At 35.5% G+C, this 22931-nt stretch overlaps 1 protein-coding gene across 4 annotated transcripts; it reads right to left on the minus strand.

Annotated features, from left to right (window-relative positions):
- Positions 1-53: 53 nt before the first annotated feature.
- On the minus strand, positions 54-17129 carry ASHH1 (SET domain group 26). Of its 4 annotated transcripts, XM_086253807.1 has the most exons (15): positions 17025-17122; positions 16816-16920; positions 15894-16050; positions 12355-12441; positions 12065-12149; positions 11894-11987; positions 11563-11761; positions 9185-9262; positions 8954-9031; positions 7677-8860; positions 6844-7579; positions 6294-6764; positions 6000-6212; positions 4487-4521; positions 2109-2214 (listed from the first exon to the last, which is right to left on the minus strand). In XM_086253807.1, exons 2-13 carry the CDS (start codon positions 16914-16916, stop codon positions 6069-6071), a joined length of 3414 nt encoding a protein of 1137 aa, XP_086109933.1. In that variant the 5' UTR covers positions 16917-16920; positions 17025-17122; the 3' UTR covers positions 2109-2214; positions 4487-4521; positions 6000-6068. The 4 variants fall into 4 exon arrangements, with proteins under 4 accessions (XP_086109935.1, XP_086109933.1, XP_086109932.1 ...); XM_086253806.1 differs by having other exon boundaries at positions 16816-17129; XM_086253809.1 differs by lacking the exons at positions 6000-6212; positions 6294-6764; positions 6844-7579; ... (1 more) ...; positions 8954-9031; positions 9185-9262 and adding an exon at positions 54-502 and having other exon boundaries at positions 1740-2214; positions 16816-17129.
- Positions 17130-22931: the final 5802 nt, after the last annotated feature.

A 22931-nucleotide genomic window follows, 5' to 3' on the forward strand; every position in this document is an offset into this window, starting at 1 on the left:
CATCATGAAAGTGCTGAAAAATGATATAACATCCAAATTGGTTGCCATTAACGCTATCCCTATTGATGTATTTTGCAATCCAAGCGTACCCAAAAAGAAATCTCAATCAAGAAAAAGTTTACAAAAGTATAGCACGAAAAGTTAACAAGACCAATAATCAAGCAAAACAAGGAAACTCCAAACGAATAAGCCTAAAACGTGAATTTGGCAGGTACATAACTCAGCATAAGCATCAACTCGGCACGTACTTAATTTCATTCTCATTGTGGCTATCGGGAGGATTGGCTTGGCTACAAACCCTTTGTGGAGTGCAGACAACGCTTTTAACGATTGAAGAATAAAGATCGAATTCCGCCTTCAGTTTCGAGCAGCAGGCTTCTATCCACTTCTCAGCAACACTGGTAGCTACATTGTCTTGGCTGTCCCTTTCATGTTCTTCAATGGCAGGTCGTATCTCATTGTATAAGGATTCGAGATGAGTTGCAGCATCATTTTTCATATCCTGTAAGGAAAATTTTCATCGTGAACAATGATAATAATATCATCATGTGATAGAGTATGATAAAATCATAAATGTAAAACTACACTATAAGAAGATTAAGTGTTAAAAACTCCTGAAATTTTTTTTTTTTTTTTTGAAAGATATGGCATGACAATGTCAATTTTGTAACTTAAATCACATAAGTTATATGTCCCTAATAACTTTTATGTTCATGAAATTGGGATTGGAGATTTAAGAAAAATATACTAAGTATATATATGACATGTTAGAAATATTAAATTATATACTTTTTATCAAATTGAGAGAAAGAGAGTGAAAAATTTAAAGTTAATCTACAAAATGATTTAATTTGTTAGATAAGTATCCACACTATATTCATGGTATCTAAGCCATATTTAATGAAAGAAAAATCATTTTTATATTTTACACTTCTGAGTTTAATACAGTTGACCAAAAAGACATGTCAAAGGAGTGTCGTACAAGTCTGCACATCATAGGTTAACACTATTTATAGGATAATTTTAATTATTTGATTTAAATACATAATGAAAATTAATATATGTCTTGAAACATTTTAATACATAATCAGGACTCATTATGCAAAGATATAAAATTCTGTAATAATAGAATGACTAGACTCTATAAACACACTGTGCATGCACTTGTTTGATAAAAAAAAACAAACATTTTTAAAAAGTCTTTTAAAGAAAATATCAAAATATTGAAAAGGTAAAATTTTTATTGTTTAATATTGGAGTGTGGAATAAAAGGAAAGATGCAAGTAACACTGCAAATCCGATTGGGTGTTGGCTAAAGAAGTGCTGGGGTAAAAAAATACATGTTTTTTATTTTAATTATGTTGTCTGTTACTATTTTAACCCAATATTTTTATCAAACATTTGTGAAATCAATGTAAATCTTAGTTCTTTGGGTGGGAAATTGACCTTACTACCTCAAGCCGAAAAACTAATGTTTGCTTTATTGCTTTATATCCTAAGAATTTAAGAGTAGATATATTAAGGCTATTTTTGCCTGCTGAATATTTTATGGGACATTAGAGATATACATTATTCTAAACTGAAACTATTAGTAAAGCGTACCAAAAGTAAGCTTTGATAATACACAAAAAGAATGATAGCAGAAATAAATAACATAAAAGAGATAGTGAGATTTATTATTATTAGTATGTGTACTTTTACTCAATGAATGTTTTTGTCCAAAGAAAAAACGTACATACCTCATATTTTAAAATTTCCTCTTGCGCCTCCTTTGATGCTAGAAGCAAAGCAACAGATTTAGCATCAACTTGCTTTTGCGCAGAATGTTTCAACCTTCCGTGAGTGTATTGTTTTGATCTTTTGTTTGGCATGGACCCTGATCCAAAATGATAGTTTCGGCATGCAGTATTACTGCGGATACGAGATATCATTGCATTCTTTTTTGTAAAAGCCGGTTGATTTCCATGTGAATAAAGTTTGGTCTCCTCACTCACTTCAGTTTTTACCTCCATAATTACACCCTCCATTGGAACTGAATCAAGTGACTGAACAACAAGAGCAGTGGACATCAACTGATGTTCAGAATCCACATTTACATTGATCATCATCCCACCAACATCAAATTCAGAATTTGAGGAGCTGACAGTCTTGAAGAGCCTCAAGGAAGGCTCATCCTCTGCAGAATCATAGAGCGGAATTTTCTCAACTGAATACCTGTCATCAACAGGGAGTTACAAATAAAGGGAGTTAGGCTGAGCAAGGTCAAACCAAGTTTAATTTTCTTTATAGGAAACACAACATTTTATTAAAGAGAAAAGGTACATAAAGAGATAGACAAGGTGTCCGAATATGCAACATAGACAAACTATAGAATTACAGAAAAAACATACAATCTACACAATCTATAAAGCAGACACTGACACACAACACGACAAACACATCACGATTCATTACATCACACGACACAACACTTACATGCCGACACAGAAAATCTCAACAAATTAGGACATGACACGGTGTGGACACCAAAAAAAAGTAAAATATATTTTTATAATTTTATATTTAAATTTTCATCTTTATTCATGAGTAGTTTGTAATTAATTGATCCGGACTTAAATGGTCAAATGTTTCATTGCAGGCATGTAAAACTCAAGTCCTAGCTCCATATACAAGGTCATAACAATAAAATCCAAATCTAACAATCAAAATACAAACAATAATAATAACCAAAATCAAAATAACAATGATAATGATAATAACAAGAACAACAAAAATAGTAAATAAAACACTACAATATCATGTTCCTCTTCACCGAGTTTATAAGAGAATAAGTACTCAAATATTTCCCAGAACATGAAGAATACAGTTGGCTTTGTAAGCTAGTAGCTACAGCTTGAACTTTGGGTGTGGATCTATAAGCAACCCACCATAACTTTGGATCCAAGACTCCCTTTTCAAACATAAAATCCCCTAAGTTTTTACAATCACAGGTGAACTCCCTTTTTTAAGATAGAAAATTATTTTTTTGCCTCTACTGTTGGTGAAGTGTTGTGAAAGTGTCGATGTAGTGTTTGCTGGAGAAAATGTCGACATGCCATGTGGAGTGTTAGCATCGTGTCAGATACCGACAAGGACACAACAAATTCGAAGAAAGTGTTGGTGCATCATAGATTACAATTAATTCATAACACTCACTCAATCAAGATGAATTAAAAAAATGGGAGTCAAGTCAAAGCCCAGGGAAAGACATTTCACAAGAGTGTGATCAGTTTCTAAGGTGTTGTCAATTAGTAGTTGGGAAGGGCAGTAAGGTGAGGTTTGGGGAAGACATTTGGGGGAGAACAGGTTGCAAACTTTGTTTTCAAGACTATACAATGTAACAAGATATCACAATACTGCTGTTGCAAAATTGGTAGTGGTACCAAATTCTTCTGTATGCTGGACTTTGGGATTTGAAGAAATCTAAATGATGCACAGGTGAAATTGGACACAATTGCTGCAGTTACTGAGGAGTTTAGGTTGACAAAGGCTAGATTCCAGAAGATTGAGATTGGAAGCTACAGGCTCCTTCTCTTGTAAGTCATGCTTTAAATTTCTTTGTGAGATTGAAGCCTATCCTAGATTTCAGCCAGCTGGGTTATTTGGAAAGCAAACATCCTCCCAAGGTAAAGGTATTGGCTTGGATTGCAGTGCATGGAAAGCTTAACACTTGTGATTTGCTTCAAAAAAAGAAGGCCAAATGCATGCCTCTCTCCTCATTGATGTATCATGTTTAGAGGAAGTGCAGAAAGTGGGGACCGTGGTATGACACATTGCCCAGTAGCTTTGAGTTTGGGGCTAAAATTCTTTAGGGAAGCAGAAGTTAATTGGAAAGGCAGTGATGGGTGCTTTTCTTTACTTAGTGGAAGGCACCGAGGGTATGGAGGAGGGAAGAAGGCCAAAGTGCTTTGGAGGTGTAGTCTTTTGGCTGTGATTTGGTTATTTGGATGGAAAAAAACAAAAGAACATTTGAAAACTATGCAGGCTTGGAGGTGGAGGAATTGTGGGATAAAGTTCAGTATTGATCAGCTCTTTGGGCTTCTATTTCAGGGGAATTTAGAGACTGTGTTGTGGTAAGATATTCTATTAGACAGGAAAGCAGCTGTTCGGTGGTTGAGTTATGCTTTTGTTTTGATAGAAATGAGATTCATATTAGTGTATCTATAATGCAATGAGAGGTGGATGCCTTATCCACTGTTGTTGTACTGTTTTGGTGTGTCAATAAAAGTCTGTTTCTGTTCCCAAAAAAAAAACTAAAGGGAACTAAATTATACACTTAAAAATTAAATTATTAACAACCACGACTAAATTACTAGCAAGTGCATGCAGTACATCAGTTCTGCACAAAACATGATCCATTACGGGATCAATCAAGAATGTAAACCCAAAAAAATAAAAATAAAAATCTTTGAAGATAAATGCATCAAAATACATGTGTAAACATTACCTGTCATCATCATCTTCCCATAGATAAGTGTCCTCCTGTTTGGAAAAAGTTGCATAACAATGGTTAAAAAGAAACAAATAAATTGTTAGGAGCAAAAATTATATTGAACAAAAGAAAACCAATAGAAAAAGCAATTAAGATTACACTGCAAGTGAACTATGCTAAAACAATTAAATTAAAAGAACATGGATCAGTAAATACCGAACAACATAGAGAAGAAAAATTATATTGAACAAAAGAAAACCAATAGAAAAACCAATTAAGATTACACTGCAAGTGAACTATGCTCAAACAATTAATTAAAAGAACATGGATCAGTAAATACCGAACAACATAGAGAAGCTAGTTTATTTCATGCAAAAATTAACTCTGTAAATCACAACTGTTCGTGAACCAACACACTATAACGTGGAGTTTTGAAGTATTTCTAATTCTTCTTGCTTGTGCTGATATGTGCTACAAAGATCAGAGTTAATTAAAGGCTAAAAAGTTTTAGCCTATAATAAATATAGAAATAAAAACATTAAATATATTACACATTTATGATAGTTATAATAAAGTTAGATTTTGGCTTTTATACTCTCTAAAGAGATTAAATTTTTCTGGATTTGGCACCACAAAAGTGGTCATTTCTCATCTGTGCTTTTCTCCAGGAAACCTACGCTTCAAAAGAGTTCCATGGAAGCCATCATCATACAACACTCTGGACTATATCAGCAGTTACTAAAACTGAGGCCAGTACGAGGACAACACATGCAATGCGCAGCTACAATCTTCCATACAACAGAAAGACGTGCAGCTACAATTACCCTCAAGCTAAATGTGATGTGCAGCTATAATTAGCCACACTGAACATGAAACTTGCAGTTATATACAACAGCACAAAGCAACTCAGAATTGTTTTGGTTTTTCTAGGGCATCTAACACCCACAACAACCAAAGTACAGAGTGTGCAGCTAGCGTATTGGTCGTATGTATTGGGTTGTACAAACTTCGTTGATAAGCGTGATGTGCAAGCATGTGCAATCTATTTCGAATGCCTATGGACTTGGTGAGATGAGATGCTATGCACGAGATGTTATGGCTCTTGCCTACACGTATCAACCAGTTGGGGTATGTATGGTGTTAGACGGATAGCAGGGTACTTGACACTATTAAAGGCATGAGTATATATGAGCATTTTTAATCTCAGACTTGGTCAGAACATGACATGTATATCAGGCCAGCCGCTTCGTTATCGTTGGATTCCACGATTTTCAAAAGCTACCATTAGGAATGATTTTCAGGCATGACGAGAGGATCTTGATGTGTTCGAGGCTGATGAGGTATGAGACGTCCTATTCCCACACTATTTGGTTTATTTGTTCCCTTTAAGTATATACCATTTCAAATATTGTTTACCAGTATCTGTGCAAGTAATCTAGGATCCTTATGGTGGAATTCGGGAGCGACATCCACTTCATGAGGTCTCCTATTTGGGGTGCATTAGATGCATGGATCGATAGAGCCTTACCATCCTAAACGTGTCTAAGACAGTTTGGACTTGTGCAGTACATTCCCACTCTACTTGCACCTGACTGAGTCAAGTGTGGTCCAAGCTGACTAGAGACTTGAAGCGTTCAATACAACCTGTATACGATGTTTGCCACCCTTGTGCGGCTGACGTATGATATCTGATCCAACTAGATGAAATGGGAGGTACAGGATGTTCTGGCCTTAAGAACACCTACAAAACAAATATATGATATTAAGCTAAAACAAATTTATACAAATAATATAGCACACACTACTATTATTAGTATCATACCTCCACATAATGGCAATCATTAACAAAACCAATAGCAATGTGTCTACGTGTTGGCAAAGAAACTGGTGTTGACCGAAGTGGTAGAAATGTAAGGCACTGAGCAGCTGACAAGTGGAAGAGCACCACCTTATAGCATGAAGCTATGAGATGACCCATGTCAGGCATCGTCATACATCTGTTGAGTGGTGCTCTGCCCTCATCAAAGAATGATAATGACTGTGCCAACTCACGAACCCTGTCTGTGGTGCCATACAGCTCGCCATAATGCACAGAATACGAAGATAGCTCAGTAAGTAAGTCATTACGCACTTGCAAGTAACCATTCTCACCCAATCCCATTAAATCAGCAATTGCTCTAAACCCACAGTTACCATCATCACATACATCCTTGATTTGCTGGATGTATGGCCTCAACCCAACTGGGAATGCATCCATATACAAAATACCTTTCACTGGAAGTGTATAGTACACCTGTATGTATAATGTAAATTGTTACGAATAAATGGGTAATATATGAGAACTTACATTTAGGAATGGGAATCTTTATTACCTTCTCCTTTGTGCACCCCGTTTGCTCATGTGTAGATTTTTGTGGAACATCCATGGTATCACCTGTCACACTAGGTGAGTGACTATCCACAGATGCAGATATTACCAACTCGAATGCCAATGGGTCCCGTCGAGTGGACATATCAACGTTCTCTTTCATTTGATCTCGTGTTCTGGACTTGACTACTGGATCAGCAAGACTTGTTTGGGACGCTACAAGTTCTTTCACTCTTTTCCTTAGCATCAACCTATTGTCTGCATTTGACTTCAAAAAGTACTGTTGAAGCAACTCCAACTCAGGAAACTCATTCACATCCATAGTATCATGAATCGGATCAGAAGGAGGCAGCACATCGATTTTCCTCCAATGGGGGTCGAGAGACTCGAGTGGAATTGGACGACAATCCCTCTTGTATTGAGCAATCTCATGGGCACAAGGTAAGCCGTGGGTCCGACGTATGACACAACCACATGTTGAAGCATCAACACCACTTGAGTTAGCTATCTTGGACTGAGATAGTATTTTTTCCAATGCAAAGATAGAAACGACTCCTCTCAGAAGTTTGAATTCTGAAGAGCTAAAGCTATGTAGCATGGCTGTCAAACACTTTCCGAAAGATGCCTTTACCTCAGTGAGCTGTAACTCAAGAAGTGTGTGTATCTTCTCAAAAGAACCCCCAAAATTCCCTTGACTCAAACCAAGTTGCCTCTTAAGCTTGGAATGCGCATTCTCTGCCCTATTAAAACATAAACAAATACAGACATGTAACATGACTTCATATTAAACCAATGCTATAATATTGAAGTAGTTATATTATAAGTTCATCAAATTACCTATTTGATGTCACATTACCAAAATGCATGATCATATCAGTCCAGGCTGACACAAATTTGTCCTTGAAAGGATTCAACCATGTGTTTGTAACATACTCCAAGACCTCAGTGTACCTACTAAATTCACTTTGTAACACCGCTAGCTCCCGCACATAATCATCTTCAGTAGGAGATGTCACAAGCACATTCCACTTCATAATAAACTTATCCCACTTTTCCTTGGACTCAAAAAGATTTTTGCATTTGGCCAACACATTCTTATTAATATTCCATTTACATAAAAGATGCCTAGTTGTGGGGAATACTCTCTCAATGGCTCTCATCAATGCCAAATCCTTGTCTGTGACAATAGCATTAGGCCCAGCACACCCCTTCATCACATCACGCAATCTATTTAATGCCCATACATAGTTATCTTCCTTTTCAGAATCCAAAAGAACAAATGCAACCGAGAATGTCATATCAGTGGATGTGACGCCTACAATCTCTAATAGGGGATAACGATACCTATTGGTCTTGCACGTGCAATCCATTAACAAGATGGTTGGAAATGCACGTAGCAATTCCAAACTCACAGGGTGTGCCCAAAACAAGTCCAGCACACTTTCAGAAATGGGGCAACTCCTATGCCACTCAACATATTTATGCTCATTCAACTTACATAAAAGTTGTTGCATTTGAGAGCTCCCCGCCTTCTCCTTAACTTTTTGTCTTTGGCGTGCATTGTAAATGGTCCTAATGGTTGTAGCGTTGAGCTCATCTCTTTGCTTCAATGTGCTCAGGATTTCTTTGGGTCGTACTAAACTCTTTGACAAGTCTATCAAGAGTGAAGTCTCCTCCACTGATAACCGCCCTGCATAAGAATGGCCCTCAAGATGCTCAGTTGCCACATGGTTGTGCACTCCACATACCACCTTTAGCATCCATCCATCACCAATTGTTAACTGCTCCCCCTTCAATGCGAAAGGGCACTCACACTTCTTTGTTCCAGTCCTGGATCTTTTTTTCCCTTCGTTATCGCCTGTATTTTTGTGCTCCTTAAATCTCCCACCCCTCTCACACCCCAATGTAACTCTTGGCTTCATACTACGAGCCAAATCAGATCGTCTTATCACAACAACAAATCCATTTCGCTTCCCAGCTTCACGTGCCCACTTAACTAAGGACTCTCTACAAGTGAAAATCTACAAAACGAAAGAAAACGGTGCATGTAAGCATCCAAAATATGGGTATGACTTCTCCTGCATCCAAAGTTATTTAACAACAAAGCTGGTTACCTCATAAGTAGTAAATTCACTCGTGTAATCCATTACACATTCCAAGTCAACCTCACTACCTCGGATAGAAGTGTTGACCTGCATAAGATAAAACAATTTTAAATGAATAATTATGTCAGTGTTCGGTTAGTGAATACAATACAAGTGTACAAACATTATTGGCTGCACTTACATGTTTCTGCGCAGCCAATTTTGGCCACATGCCAAAGTTATAACAATAAATTTGGTTACCTCACAAGTAGTAGCTTCACTCGTGAAATCCATTGCACATTCTGAGCCAACCCCACTACCTCGAGTAGAAGTGTCGACCTGCATTAGAGAAAACGAGTTAACTTCAGAATTTTGTTAGTGTTTGGTTACAGAATATAGTGTACAGAGAAAACTGTGTGGCCATTATTGGTTGCACTTTCATGTTAGTACGGGGCCAATTTTGGCCACACACCCAAGGTACTGTGTAGCCATATTTGGCCGCACTTAAGGAACATTGCTTGACCATATGTAGCCGCACACTATTAAGACTGAGTGGCCATATATTGCAACACAGTACATTTGGTGCTCAGCTCTGGCTAGCCGAACAAAACACGAACCTTTAAAAAAACTAAACAAAACAAAACAAAACCTCAATTGATGTTGCAAATAACGTACCTTTTCATCCTCATTGTCGTCATAGATGATGATTTGATGCTCCATTGACCAAGAAAAACTCAACGTGGTATAATTTGATTTAGGTTTATAGAGTGAGAGAAGTTTGAGTTTGAAGATGGTTACACGGTTTATATTTTGGCATCGGGTGGTAGATGTTGAGCACCAGTCCCATATTGGCTGGGCTGGTGTCAAATAAGACTATAGTTTCCACATAATATTTTAAGTTTTTGGGATAGGTATTCAATGTGGTATGAGAGCTACCAAATGTAGGTCACCCTTAACAAGGACTGCACATGCGAACTCCCAGTCATCCAAAAGAGGGATCACTTGTTCACATGTATAACCACCCAAAAGAGGGGTTTCACGTGAGAACGAGTGTTGAGCATTAGTCCCCATTGGTTAGGTTAAGTGTCTAATAAGGCTATAATATATACACTCATTAGGTTTCTCCACCTAAAAGCTTTTTAACTTTTAGGATAGATATTCAAAAGTAGGGTGGGTATAAACTTCCGCATGAACAATTGGTATAGTGAGTTTTGCAAAATGGTACAATTGTTATTTAAAAAAATAATAATAATCGGAGCTTGGGTGCACTGATCAAATTTAAGGGTGCATATAGAAGGCCCCCCTGATGCTTATGCCACCCCCTTAGAAGTCCAGGGGACAGCCTAAAATCAATTAGACCATGCACTAGATAAGCCCACATTTTCAATCCATTACAGAATGTTAAAAACAGCCGCATTCAAGTCCCAAATTTAAAAAAGCCAGAACTATTTTAGAAACCCAATAAAACAGTCCATATAGCAATAGCAATGTGTCTACATGGTGGCAAAGAAACTGGTGTTGACCTGAGCAGTAGAAAGATAAAGCACTGAGCAGCTGACAAGTGGAAGAGCACCACCTTACAGCATGAAGCTATAAGATGACCCATGCCAACCATCATCATCCATCTGTTGAGTGGTGCTCTGCCCTCATCAAAGAATGATAATGGCTGTGCCAACTCAACCGCTTGCGCAAATGGCGTCCAAAGATAAAAGCATGCAATCAATCGTGTGACCAAAGGAGAGTGTTTTTTTCTTCAGGTTGTTACTAGTCTTGTCGCAGAAGATCAGGAAAAGAAACCAGAGATTTCTTGCCAAACACCTCAAACTTGTATTGATTGTCTTGATTACAAGCCTAAATTAAATATTTGATCTCTAGCAAAATGCTTTTTGCATGGAGTAAAACAGGTAGGAACCAGAAGCAAATTCTAAAATACAAACTATTCAACTCCCAACCGATGATGATTATGCTGCCATGTAGAAACGATCAAGTTTGTCATTGCACACTTCTAAGGGAGTTGTTTGGTTGTGTTTAGGGCATGAACGACCGAGAATTGTGGTTTTTTCACTAGGCTTTTAAAGATAAAATAAAATAAAAACCCATACCACTACAATGTCATTTTCAGTACATCATTTTAAAAAATGGCACGTGAGTTTGCCAAAGCATATGCCTCAACAAAAAGGCTTCAGCGTGCCTCCTATTAAGGATGTTTAAATTTAGGTCATTTGTGTTTGCTAAGTGAGACAAAGCCTCTAAACTCTAAGCACTATGCCTTCAGAAATATATTCCACATAAAACTTTATAGGATGGTTGAGCCAAAAAAAAAAAATCACAAAACAGAAAGAAACCTAAAAGACTGGGCACTTGCATTAGGCATCCCTAGCAAGATGTTTAATTTTCTATTTCATTCTAATCGTTGAGTATCACCAATCTCCTAGACAAGAGCCCATTTAAACCAGATATATCTGCTAGTTCTAGGACAGTGCAATACAATTCCAGACAAATTCATTATAAAGAAAAGAAGATAATGTGCAGCTATGCAGATATCAGGCACTTGTAAGACAGCTCAAATCGACACTTTCTTTCTTCATTCAATATCGAAAATCAAAACTTATATCTCAAATTGTCAACCAATAGATTACCTGAAAACCACGAGACTTTGCCCCAAGAAATCCTGAACAGTTGGATGCACCACAGAGGCAGCGTACCTTAGCACCTCCATACCATTCAAAATTGTAGTCATATGCCAACTCGGTTCCAACTAATATATCTTGTTTTGCAAATATTCCAACCCTAATTTCCCCCAACACATGCCACTTTCTTGTCTCACAATTTGGTTGGCTAAAAACATTAAAAACAATTACTCAATCTCAACTTGGGGTAAATAAAATTAAAATAAAAGATACAGCTTTTTTCTTTCTAATGATTATATTTAACTTTCTGAAGTTTAATATTATGACCAAAGTGGCTCACCATGAATGATTTATAAATCTAGCAAGGCTTCCCTTTTTAGTGGCATCAATAGACTCAGAGGCATTGAGACAAATAATAAATGCATCCCTGAGACCTGCATCAAGGCACAAATGTTGAACCCAGTTCCCAAATAAAGTAATGCAGATATATTTGATAAATCTATTAAACCACCTTGAATTTCATAAGCTTGAGCTCTTTTCTTTGCTTCTTTCCATGATATCACTTCTCCGCAGTATTCAATAATAAACTGCCCTGCCTGCATTGGATAAGCAAATACAAAAAGCTTACAGTAAGTTAACACACTCATTCAACAGAGAAACGATCACAGAGCAAGATGCAATATAAAATTTGTATGTTCCAAAGATACTCATATAATCAAATCGAGTAAATATTAGAATATCCAAGTAATGAGAAGTCATTTCATGATTGTAAGATATCAAGATAAATTAGTAAGCTATTACCTTTATATTCTCATTAGCTAAAAGACCCCAACCACGGCCTTCTGTTTTAAACAGCTTTGACTTGGCATATTCACATTTCTGAAATCTCTGTTGACAGGAAACAAATGAGACATGATGGGTAAAATAGTTTCATAGCATTTAAACACAGAATTCAAGAATCGAACAATCTTACACACTAAGTGCATCACTATAACAATATTACCAGGAAAAAGAATAGGTGTTTAAAATAATTTATTAAAAAATCATAAAGAATGTTAAAAAGAAAGTTACTGATGCACCCATGAAAGAGAAACATTGAAGAGTAAAATTATTGCCATCCCTAACTTAATCTCCCCACCCACCTTTTAATAAATTTTTATGTTACAATTTATCCTTTAATAAAATTACTTTAGAGGACAAAGTTCCAAAAAAAGAAGAACAAACAAATGGAGTTTTTAAGTGTGTCTGTGTTGTGTAAAATTATCAAAAACCCAAACACAACCTATTAACTTATTATGTCAACCCAAATTCATTCACTAATTTAATGTCTCATATCATATTTTATCCATTTCTTTTTTATTTTCAACCAAACAACTAAATACTAAAATCTACAAAGCACCTCAATAAAGGTTTAGCTTTCATCACCAACACCCCCAAACCCTTCAGCAATCTCTCATGTGCAATCATTATGTTGTCATCAAATCTGAACCTGCCCCACATTTGATACCAAACTCTCACATCTAGTGACAACAATGGTCTGACCACCAAATTAACCTGTTTTTTTAATAAGAAACAGAAACTGTAATAAACCAAACTACAAGGAATGTTCCTAACATGTTCTGTCAATGAAGCCCACACAAAGATGCCAAACATCTGCTAATCTTCATGGAAAGAAAAGAAAACTACTCGTCTCGATTTGAAAACTCTCTACTTGAAAACTCTATTGTTTCTTTCCATCCAAACAAGCCAAAAACCACCAAGACTTCACAACGCCACAGAGTAAACATGTTCTTTTATGTCATCTGCATACTATAAAAGAGAAATTCTATGTATGCCCCAACCCACCACAAAATCCTTAATCAATCCACACTTCCTAAACTGAAACAACAAGCTATTTAAGACATGGGCAGTAAAATAAAAAAGAACATGGAAGATAATGTTCAAATTCGCCATTCTTATATCTTTCTCAGGTTAATAGGCAACGAAAAAGGAAGCTCAAGAAAGACAAATTTTGAACCCAAATCCCCGAATCATGAGATAAATAATTGTTTCCCTCTACTCAAGTCCCGTTGAAGCCTTTTTGGATGATTTAACAGTCTCACTGCCCACTAATTAATTTCCTTGCAGATAAAAAGGGAAAAGAAAAACCTTGAAAGAAGCTTCATGATGCACAATGAAAAGCGTGCCCAGGTCGTACACTAAATTGTCCACTTACAACCTTGTGTCTGGCTGGTCTTCTTCCTCAAACTTGGTCATGCAATTGGAATTTGAATCCACACTTAACTCACACGTATGTCGTCCACATCATCAAATCCATCCACATTCATTTCCACCTCACCCCCTTGGACTTACAAAGCCAATTTCACCAAAATTGTTATGATTCTCTAGAATAAATTAATCAGCTTCATTGTTGCAACCAAAAGGGCCCTTACCACACAGTTTCCAACAGTCTTTTCCCTGTAGACTAGGTCAGCAAATCGTGAAACAAAAGCTGAAAGAAGACCTCAAAACCAAAGACTGACTTGGATCTAAGTTGCAATTCACCTTTACACCCCCAGCACAGCTGTGATTCACCCCTGTTCTCCCATTGCTATGGCCTCTAGGTTGTCAAGAAATATCTTCAGCCATCAAAACACTAGCGGGCCTGGCCGATACAAGCCAACTTTGGGGGCATAAATTTAATTGGGCCAACAACTGATTCGCTATGGCCTCCAGGCGATTCACCCATGTGATTCATCGTTTCACCCATAGCACATGTTCAATAAAATGGTAAACTGAATCATCTCACAATAACAGGCCTCTCATATTTTGTAATGATTGTGGTCATAGTTTTTATAACTTGGATCTCACTGGGAAAAACCTAAGATCATTAACATTGAATCAATCAATCAGTTTAGATTGGATAATTTGATGGATAAATTTTGAGTACTTGACTATGGAGGAAGCTACCTAAACTCCCTCTCTCAAACATATGCAGGCACTATCAATTCTCTACAGTGATACACTCATTTTACTACTCCATAACCACCCTTATTTTGATTAATTTTCATCATAAAACTGTAAAATCACAATCTTATATTTTCAATCCAATAAAAGAAGACCCTATGCGTGTTTATGCCCTCATTGGAGTGTGTTGTGTAAAGAGAAGGGAGAGAATGCAGTTCATATTTTTCTGCACTGCAGTTTCACTAGTCAGATTTGGAGTAGGCTGCTGACTATGTTTGGAGTGTTGTGAGTGCACCCTAGAAATTGTTATGGGTTGCTGTCTGGGATGTTTTTGGGTATTGGGGCTAAAAAGAAAATGATTACTCTCTAGAGATGTGCAGTTTTGGCCCCTTTGTGGTATATTTGGTTGGAGAGAATAAGCGCCTTTTTCAAGATAAGGAGGAGGAGGTGGACTGGTGGAGTTCATTTGGGACACTATTAGATTCTTAGCCTCGATGCGGGCTTCCCTATCCAAGCACTATAGAGACATCCCTCTTAGAGTTAATCTCCTAGATTGGGGTGGAGTGATGTATTGAGTGTTGTTTTGTGAAGTTGGTGCGCCTTAGTTTTGTTTGTATGTTTGGGGGTCTCTATTATGGGTTTCTTGTGGTAGTGGACTAGTGGGTTTTCTTTCCTTGTTTTTGTGTCTTGGTTCTGTTAGTTGAGGATAGTTTCTTTTGTGGATTACTGGTCCACTTTTGATTGTACTAGTTTCCCTTATTACTACAAGTTTCTCATATCCTATCAAAAAAATCCAAGAGCTCATCCAAATAGTCACAGAACCCATAAAAAATATCCATTGTCCAGAATTTCCATCTACATGCCAACCTCTATTCCTTTGAACCATAAGCAGCTTACAAACCCTAAATGCCATACCAAACCCAAAAGTTTCAATTTTCAATCCCTAGCCAGCCACATAAGCAAGGCATAGACAACTTTCATATGCACGCATGAGTAAAAGGCAGGTATGCATACATGCATGTGTGTGTGTTAACATCTCATCTTTTTTGCGATGATAGGAGAGATGATGTGAGCTTAACACAACTAAAAACAATAATGTTGATAAGCATCACAAGAGGATAGTGTGAATTGGCATATGCTAAAGCATATTGGCAATAAAATAACATATGAATTAGTTAAGTATTAGAATTCTTACCATCAAAATAAGTGCATATTAATGATAAATACATGGCCACATCATGAAGACTTACGTATAAACGGAAGAAAAAATTATACACACGAAACACGGACCCATTTTCTCAAACCCAGCTGAAGGAGGTGGGAGAGAGGAGAGAGAGAGAGAGAGAGAGAGAGAGAGAGAGAGAGAGAGAGAGAGAGAGAGAGCAAGAGTTTACCTGATTCTTGCAATAGACACCACAAGGGCAATATCCAGGAGTGCATTCCGTGCTGGTCAGTACATTCAAGCATCTCTCCCCACATGCACTTTCAGGATCATTTTCATCACAATTGCATTCACATATAGAAATATCCTCCTCCTTCTGCTTCCTGTGTCTGCAAACAAATAGAGGGGTGACAAAGAAAACAAGTAATGCTAGTATGTGTGTGAATATATACATTTTCAATTGCTAATGCAAATAACTAAGTACTTAAGACCTGTCACCTCCAACCCAAAAAACAAAAGTAATGAGGCCAGCAAAGATGTCAAGAAACTTGCATTAAAAGGTAACATGGTTCTGTGCATGGACGAGAGGGAATTAATTTAACAAAAGGATTTCTTATATCTCAGTTTTAATTCAACAAAGAGCATTATCCAAACTGCAGAAATTCTTACATTTTGCAGGACAAGCAATCAGTTTTCTCAATAGAATACTGAATGCAATAAGCTCTGCATCAGATAAATAGATTACTTGTGTGGTAAGATTTTTTTCGAAAGTGACTTGTATGCAAGGATGTATGAGTCAAATTGCATCCCCCCGTAAGATATATTTTAATTCCAAACGCTTTCAGTAGAACATAGTTGGTGGGTAATGCTTGAACACCCCATCCAAAACCCAAAACGGTAACACTGTATTTTCTCATATTGTGGGACCAAAAATAAAATGAAATTTACAATTAATCCTCTCAATGATATCATTTTCTAATTCCTATGTTGTCGACACTTGACAGACCCCAAGATTCGCAAGAAAGATGACAAATTGAGAAACCCAGAAGACCAAATTGACAAGGCATCAACCAATTGCATAAATGTCATGCCAAGCTAAAAATTATACAGAAAAAATTGAAAGACAAATAAATAAAGAGAGAGATTTTACTTACCTTCTATGTGAGTGTGAGAAATCATTTTGGTCAATGTGTATATACTCTGGCTGTTCTTCAGTACGTTGATCAGTTAAACACGGCGTAGTCCCTGACTCCATGTTTCTTGACACACAAAATTTGGGAAAGAATTATTCAATTTCTGAAAATAAATTCTCAATCACCAAAATGAAAGCAGAAATTTCTCCGAAATAAACATTGCCGTCTACCGTCGTTTGGACCAAAACTCTTCCGCTCTTCGTTTTTCCCTCTTCCTCACTATCCCTCGACTGAACCCTCTTTATCGGTAAATATCTTCTGTTTCTTCATCGGACCCCCTTCTAATTTCTTTCATTGCATAATTTGCATTGCATGTTTACTAACCTATAATCGAAATTAAAATAAATAATTAGACCCGATTATGGATTACTCTTTCATTAACTAATCAAATGGAAATAAAAATATAAATGGAGTCCATATAAAATTAGAAATTCAATTTTTTATTTTGATGAAATTGGATTTTTGAGTAGAAGGTAATAATCTAATTTCTGAGGAATTCAATTCCTTTTTTTTTTTCATTATAGCTTCACATTATTAACTATTATATAAAATAATTTATTTAAAATAAGAGCAATTTAGTAATCAAATGCTCACATAATATTATTCATACTCTTATTCTAATTAGTTTAATAAACAGTTTCAATGAGAATCCAATTCTTTTGTAATTCAATTCATCCTCAATTTAATTCCTCTCCGATCAAATTCCTCATCAATTCAATTTCTCATATTCTAATTACGGATTAATAAATATGCCAAAATTCTATTCATGCCCACATAAATTACTCAATTTACCCTTTATTTTAAAAAAGGGTGCCGTTTTTTTTTATCCAGAGACACATAGAGAGAGAGAGAGGGGAGATGAAGGGCTGCCGAAGTGGGTGGTTATGGTGATGTTTTGGGTATAGAGAATAGAAATAGGTAGTGTATTGGGTATAATAATAAATTTTTATAATTTGGTGTAAAAAATGTGATGGGGGATAAAGATAAATTTGTTGGGTTTAGAGAATAGGAATAAGTTGGGTTTGATGTTGGGTGTGTGTCAAATTTTTATAAGGGTAATTGTGGAAAAATTGTTGAGTGGTAATCTTTATAGTGTTGGGTATTATATGCATGCATTTAATGCACCATTGAAATGTTTTCGATTGATTTAGAAAATGAATTTAATACAGTTCTTGCTGCAAATTTTAAGGTGAACTTGAATCTTTCTTCCACGTTTTACATAACTTAGAAGCTTGGACAATAAAAAAAGGAAAAAATAGAGTAGTACCATTAAGTTTATGGAATGGGTAATATTTGAACACGTGTGCTTTTGTTTGAAACTAGGAACCATATACATGTTATATTGTCTTTGTTCTAAAACGTGTTTAGAGTTTGAGAATGCTTTAGGTCAATAATCATCAATTGTCCTTTTTAGTGTTTTAGAATTTGAGATTATATTTTATTTTTTCCAAATTTGATCAAAAATACCCATAAATAAATAAAAAGTTACAATTAATTTTTTAGGTACATGCTTAAAATTGTTATCTAAAATAAGAAAGATTATTAAGCTTAAACCTAGCTGGCCCAAAACTTAAGTTCTAGGCTAAATTTTAAAAAGTTTGCTACGGTTCACTTATACTATTCACGCATTTTTTTTTTTCAAAAAAAAATTAAAACAACAACAAGAAGCATCATATGCAACAATATTTTTAAAAAAATCATATGCTTACAAATGCATCTACAAAATGACATACAAAAATAATAATAATTATTAAAAAAAAATTCATATGCTAAATCTGCATCTACAAAATGATGCAAATTATAGTGGTAATCTTTATAGTGTTGGGAATTATAAATTTATAACTGTTAATTTATAACTGTTAATTTATAATTTTTCTTAAATCCCATACACTTAAATCCATCCCGGCTCAGATCCAAACATCACCCACACATTTTAATCTGTCAATTTTATCCCAATAAACTATGTACGATATAGAAACTGCCACTTTGGGCGGCGACGGTGGTGGTTCCGACCACCCAACCGTCAAATTCTTTAAATATTAAGAAATTGAATTGAGGGTAGATACCATTTGCAAGATAGTATGGAATTGTGTAGTTTATCTCATTCACAGTGAATTTCACCATGTGGTTCCGGCCGGAAATCATATCATCAAATAGATGCGAATAGTCCAGCACGTTGATATCATTATTCGACCCAGGTATACCAAAATTTGCATGTCATATCTACGTGTCATACTCGGCAACAACTTCAAGGATAACTGTTGAGACACGATAATGCCCAAAGTAAACAGTTTGCTCGTCCATTGGGTAATTTTGTCATACCCATGCAATCCAAGCTACCAATCATACCTGGAAATCCTCTTCGGTTCCCCTTTCACAAAAGTTTTCACAAATTGGTCGGATTAGGCCTTCGAAGATACTTTGGTCCGAAGATGTCAGTGATGACTCTCAAGAATGACTATCGTATAGTGGTTTGACTAATGGTCAGTAATTGACTTTGAGACCAAATCATATGGAATGTCGACATCGTCGGTGGCGGGAGTGTCTGAATCACTAAACTGGATAGGAGCATGAGCCGCAGCGTACTTTGCACTTTCTTTTATTTGTTCTCAAATGTGCACCCATGGAAACTTGAATCCAATCTTGTTTCAAAAGCCTTAAAATGCTTGCGTAAACTACAATAATAAAATAATAATACAAATATATAAATATGCTTGATAAATAAATAAAACAAAAAATAATAATACAATTTTATAAATATGCTTCATAAATAAACAAAAAATAATAATCATACACCTATATAAATATGCTTGATAAATAAATAAAACAAAAAATAATCATACACCTATATCAATATGCTTGATAAATAAAGAAAACAAAGAATAATAATACTATTATATAAATATGCTTGATAATTTGATAAAACAAAAAATAATCATACAAATATATAAATAAATAAAAACTTACCACATTGACATTATTTGCACCGCTTGTGCGCATTCGCTCGCCCTCCAATAGGCAATCATACAATTTGTTGCAATCACGTGCAATATTTTTGAATCGTGCTTTAACGCCGTCAACCTTACGAATGGTTTCACCCCCCATGTTACGCTTTAAAATTTAATAAATTTGTTCCCATTGTACGACAGCTCTTGCCTGGGCGCCAAGACAACCGTCAGGAAACCTCTCTAGGTATGCCATCACTAAGTCTTCATCTTCAGCTACCCCCCAAACATTTCCTCTAAGAACCATGACGAAGAAAATATTTTTGGAACCAAATTTGGTAAACAAAGGTTGTAGTTTGTGATGAAAATCCATGGGTGTTGTATGGTATCTATAGACCCATTTGAGAATATAGCTGTTTGAGGGTTTGAGGAATTGTTAAAAAAAATTTTAACAATTCACATTATTTTAAAATAATTTTTAAATTTTTAACAATTCACATTTTTCTGAATTTTTTTAAAAAAATTTCAGGTGTTATTTTTATTTTAAAATAATTTTTCACATTATTTGTTTAAAAGAAATTAAGTGTAGGGCGATTTAGACCATTGATTATGAACGGTCCATTAATTTGGCCCGTTTATTTCATAATGGGCTTTTAAAAAAAAGGCCCAACGGGCAATTAATCCCAGCCGCATATCACCAACGGTCAAACAATCCAAGCTGTAGGTGATGTACACGCTGTACAAACTGGCGTGGAACAAATGCAGGGGACAATCACTATTATTGCGTCAGTCCTTCTCTCTCTCTCCTCTGCTGGAACACATGGGGGGCCCAGCTTCAATTTGGGTCATGCTGCGACCTTGAAGTGGGTTACACTACAATTTGACTCTCTTTTTCCGGCCCATAATGAGTGGGTGTGAGCCAATTATGAGCCATTTTGGGTTTTTGGGTCACATTTACTGGTGCATAGTGGAAGGCTTTACTGAGACAAGTTGTGTGTTGTAAACTAAGCTTGAATTAAGTGTGGTATGTTAATAGTATGCAGTTCTTTTTTTATTTTATTATTCTCCGTCACATTATGGTTATAGAAGTTAATTCTATAAGTAGAGTGTGATTAACACCTTAATTCGTAATTAGTTCTTAATCACGAATTAGGGAGTGACAGTTGTGTTTTGTGGGGCCTTGTTTATGCGTGCTTACTGTCCACTAGTGGCCTAATTGGGCCTCGTTTGGTTCATTTTTCTTTCAAGTACATTCAGAAGCCCAATTGTATCTCTAAAATTGTACGTTTCAGCCATTTCTCTTCATTATGCCCTCAAAAGCCTAAAACACAAAAACAAACAAAAACTTACAAAAATATTGATTTCTAGCAATCTATGTGAGGAAATAATTGTATACAAAATAGTATAAAATGTGTCCAACATGTATATTTTTTTTTAATTTTATTTTAATGGTTATATTTTACAACTAAGCTTAATTATGTTTTTACTACCCATAATTTTAGTTGATTTCCTCTTTACCACCTATAACTATTTTTTTTGTCCTACTTTACTTTTTTTCGTCCATTATGTCAGCTAATTAGTTAATATTGGTGACAAATATGCTTCTACTACGTCATCATTTTTGACAACTTGGTTGAAGGAAATGAACAAAAAAAAGGTAAAGTGAGACCTAAAAATCGTTGTAGGTGGTAAAGTGGAACAAATAAATATCTGGGTGATAAAGTGAGAATCAACTGAAACTATGTGTGGTAAAAATATAATTAAGCCTTACAACTAACTATACCCTTATTTATTAGGTTGTTTTTATGTGGCTGTTTTGTTGAATGAATGATATTTTAAGCAATTTTATTTTGGGAAAAATTAACAAATAGGACACATACTTTGATGGTTATTTCATTTCAGGACATTAATTTTGCTTTGTGCTAAATTTTTTCCTAGAAGTCCGATTGTATAGTTTCTAGTACCCTACTTTTGGGCCAATTATCTGGAGTTGTAAATATACGATTTGAGTGATTTTTATATGGTTGTAAAGAGGAGATGCATAGCTTTAAACCAAGTATAAGTTTGCTAGATTTGATGGAGTTTTGATGGATCCAATGTCGATCCAAAGTTTAGATAAAATATGGTCCTTAATTGATATAAAATAAAAGTATGTGTTCTTCATTAACACGAATCAAAATTAATGTTCTGAAATGAAACAACCATAAAAATATGTGTCATATTTGTAAATTTTTTCCTTCTTTTTTGGTGAAACATATAACACCAAATCCTTTTCCTGACTTTATAATAGTAAACATATATATATATTTTTATCAAAATTTATTTATATATTTATAGAGTAATATAGTTTCATTTATTTATAACAAACAACATACTGTTATTCGTCAGATTATTTAGTGACCAAATTTTAGAATATTTTTGTGACTTTAGTATTGCTGCAGACTTTCTCAAAAATAAAAAAAGTATTGCTGCAGATATTAATCATTGATATTGCATATTCAGATATACTTCCTGGATTGGATGGATGATGGACGATTTTGCTTTCAAACGACAATAAAACAGCACTTTACTCCAGAAAAGTATGGAAGACATGCAAAATGCATAGAAGGGGGATCTTGATTCTTGACCAGAGAATCTCGTAGGCTGGCTTGTCATGTATTCTTTGGTATCCTAAAAAAACCCAAAAGAAAAAGGAAAATAAAAAGTGAAAAAGGAAAAATATTCTCTGTCCCTCTCTGCCTCTGGCAAATCATTTAAAATTCCACCAAAAGCTCAGCAAGAAAAAAAGAAAAGAAAATCCAAGTAAAAACTATTACCATTCTGATCATACACATCAGACATGGCCCACCTTTTGTTACTGATGTGGCAGCTAATTTTGAAAAGTTTAAAACTCCCAAGGGGTAGATTAGTATATTCACACATGCTGTTTTAATTGTTTCATATCTAAATGAATAACCTAAACCCACAAAAGTCTAATTTTGAAAAAGTTTAAAACTCTCAAGGGGTAGATTAGTATATTCAGACATGCTGTTTTAATTGTTTCATACCCAAATGAAAATCTAAACCTACAAAAGCAGATCAAAATTCAGAGAGAATTCCCTTTGTATTTATTTTTCTTGCTGGGGCCTGGGG

Source organism: Dryas octopetala, chromosome 8 (assembly GCF_963921425.1).
Source record: "Dryas octopetala chromosome 8, drDryOcto1.1, whole genome shotgun sequence".
Taxonomy (NCBI): domain Eukaryota; kingdom Viridiplantae; phylum Streptophyta; class Magnoliopsida; order Rosales; family Rosaceae; genus Dryas; species Dryas octopetala.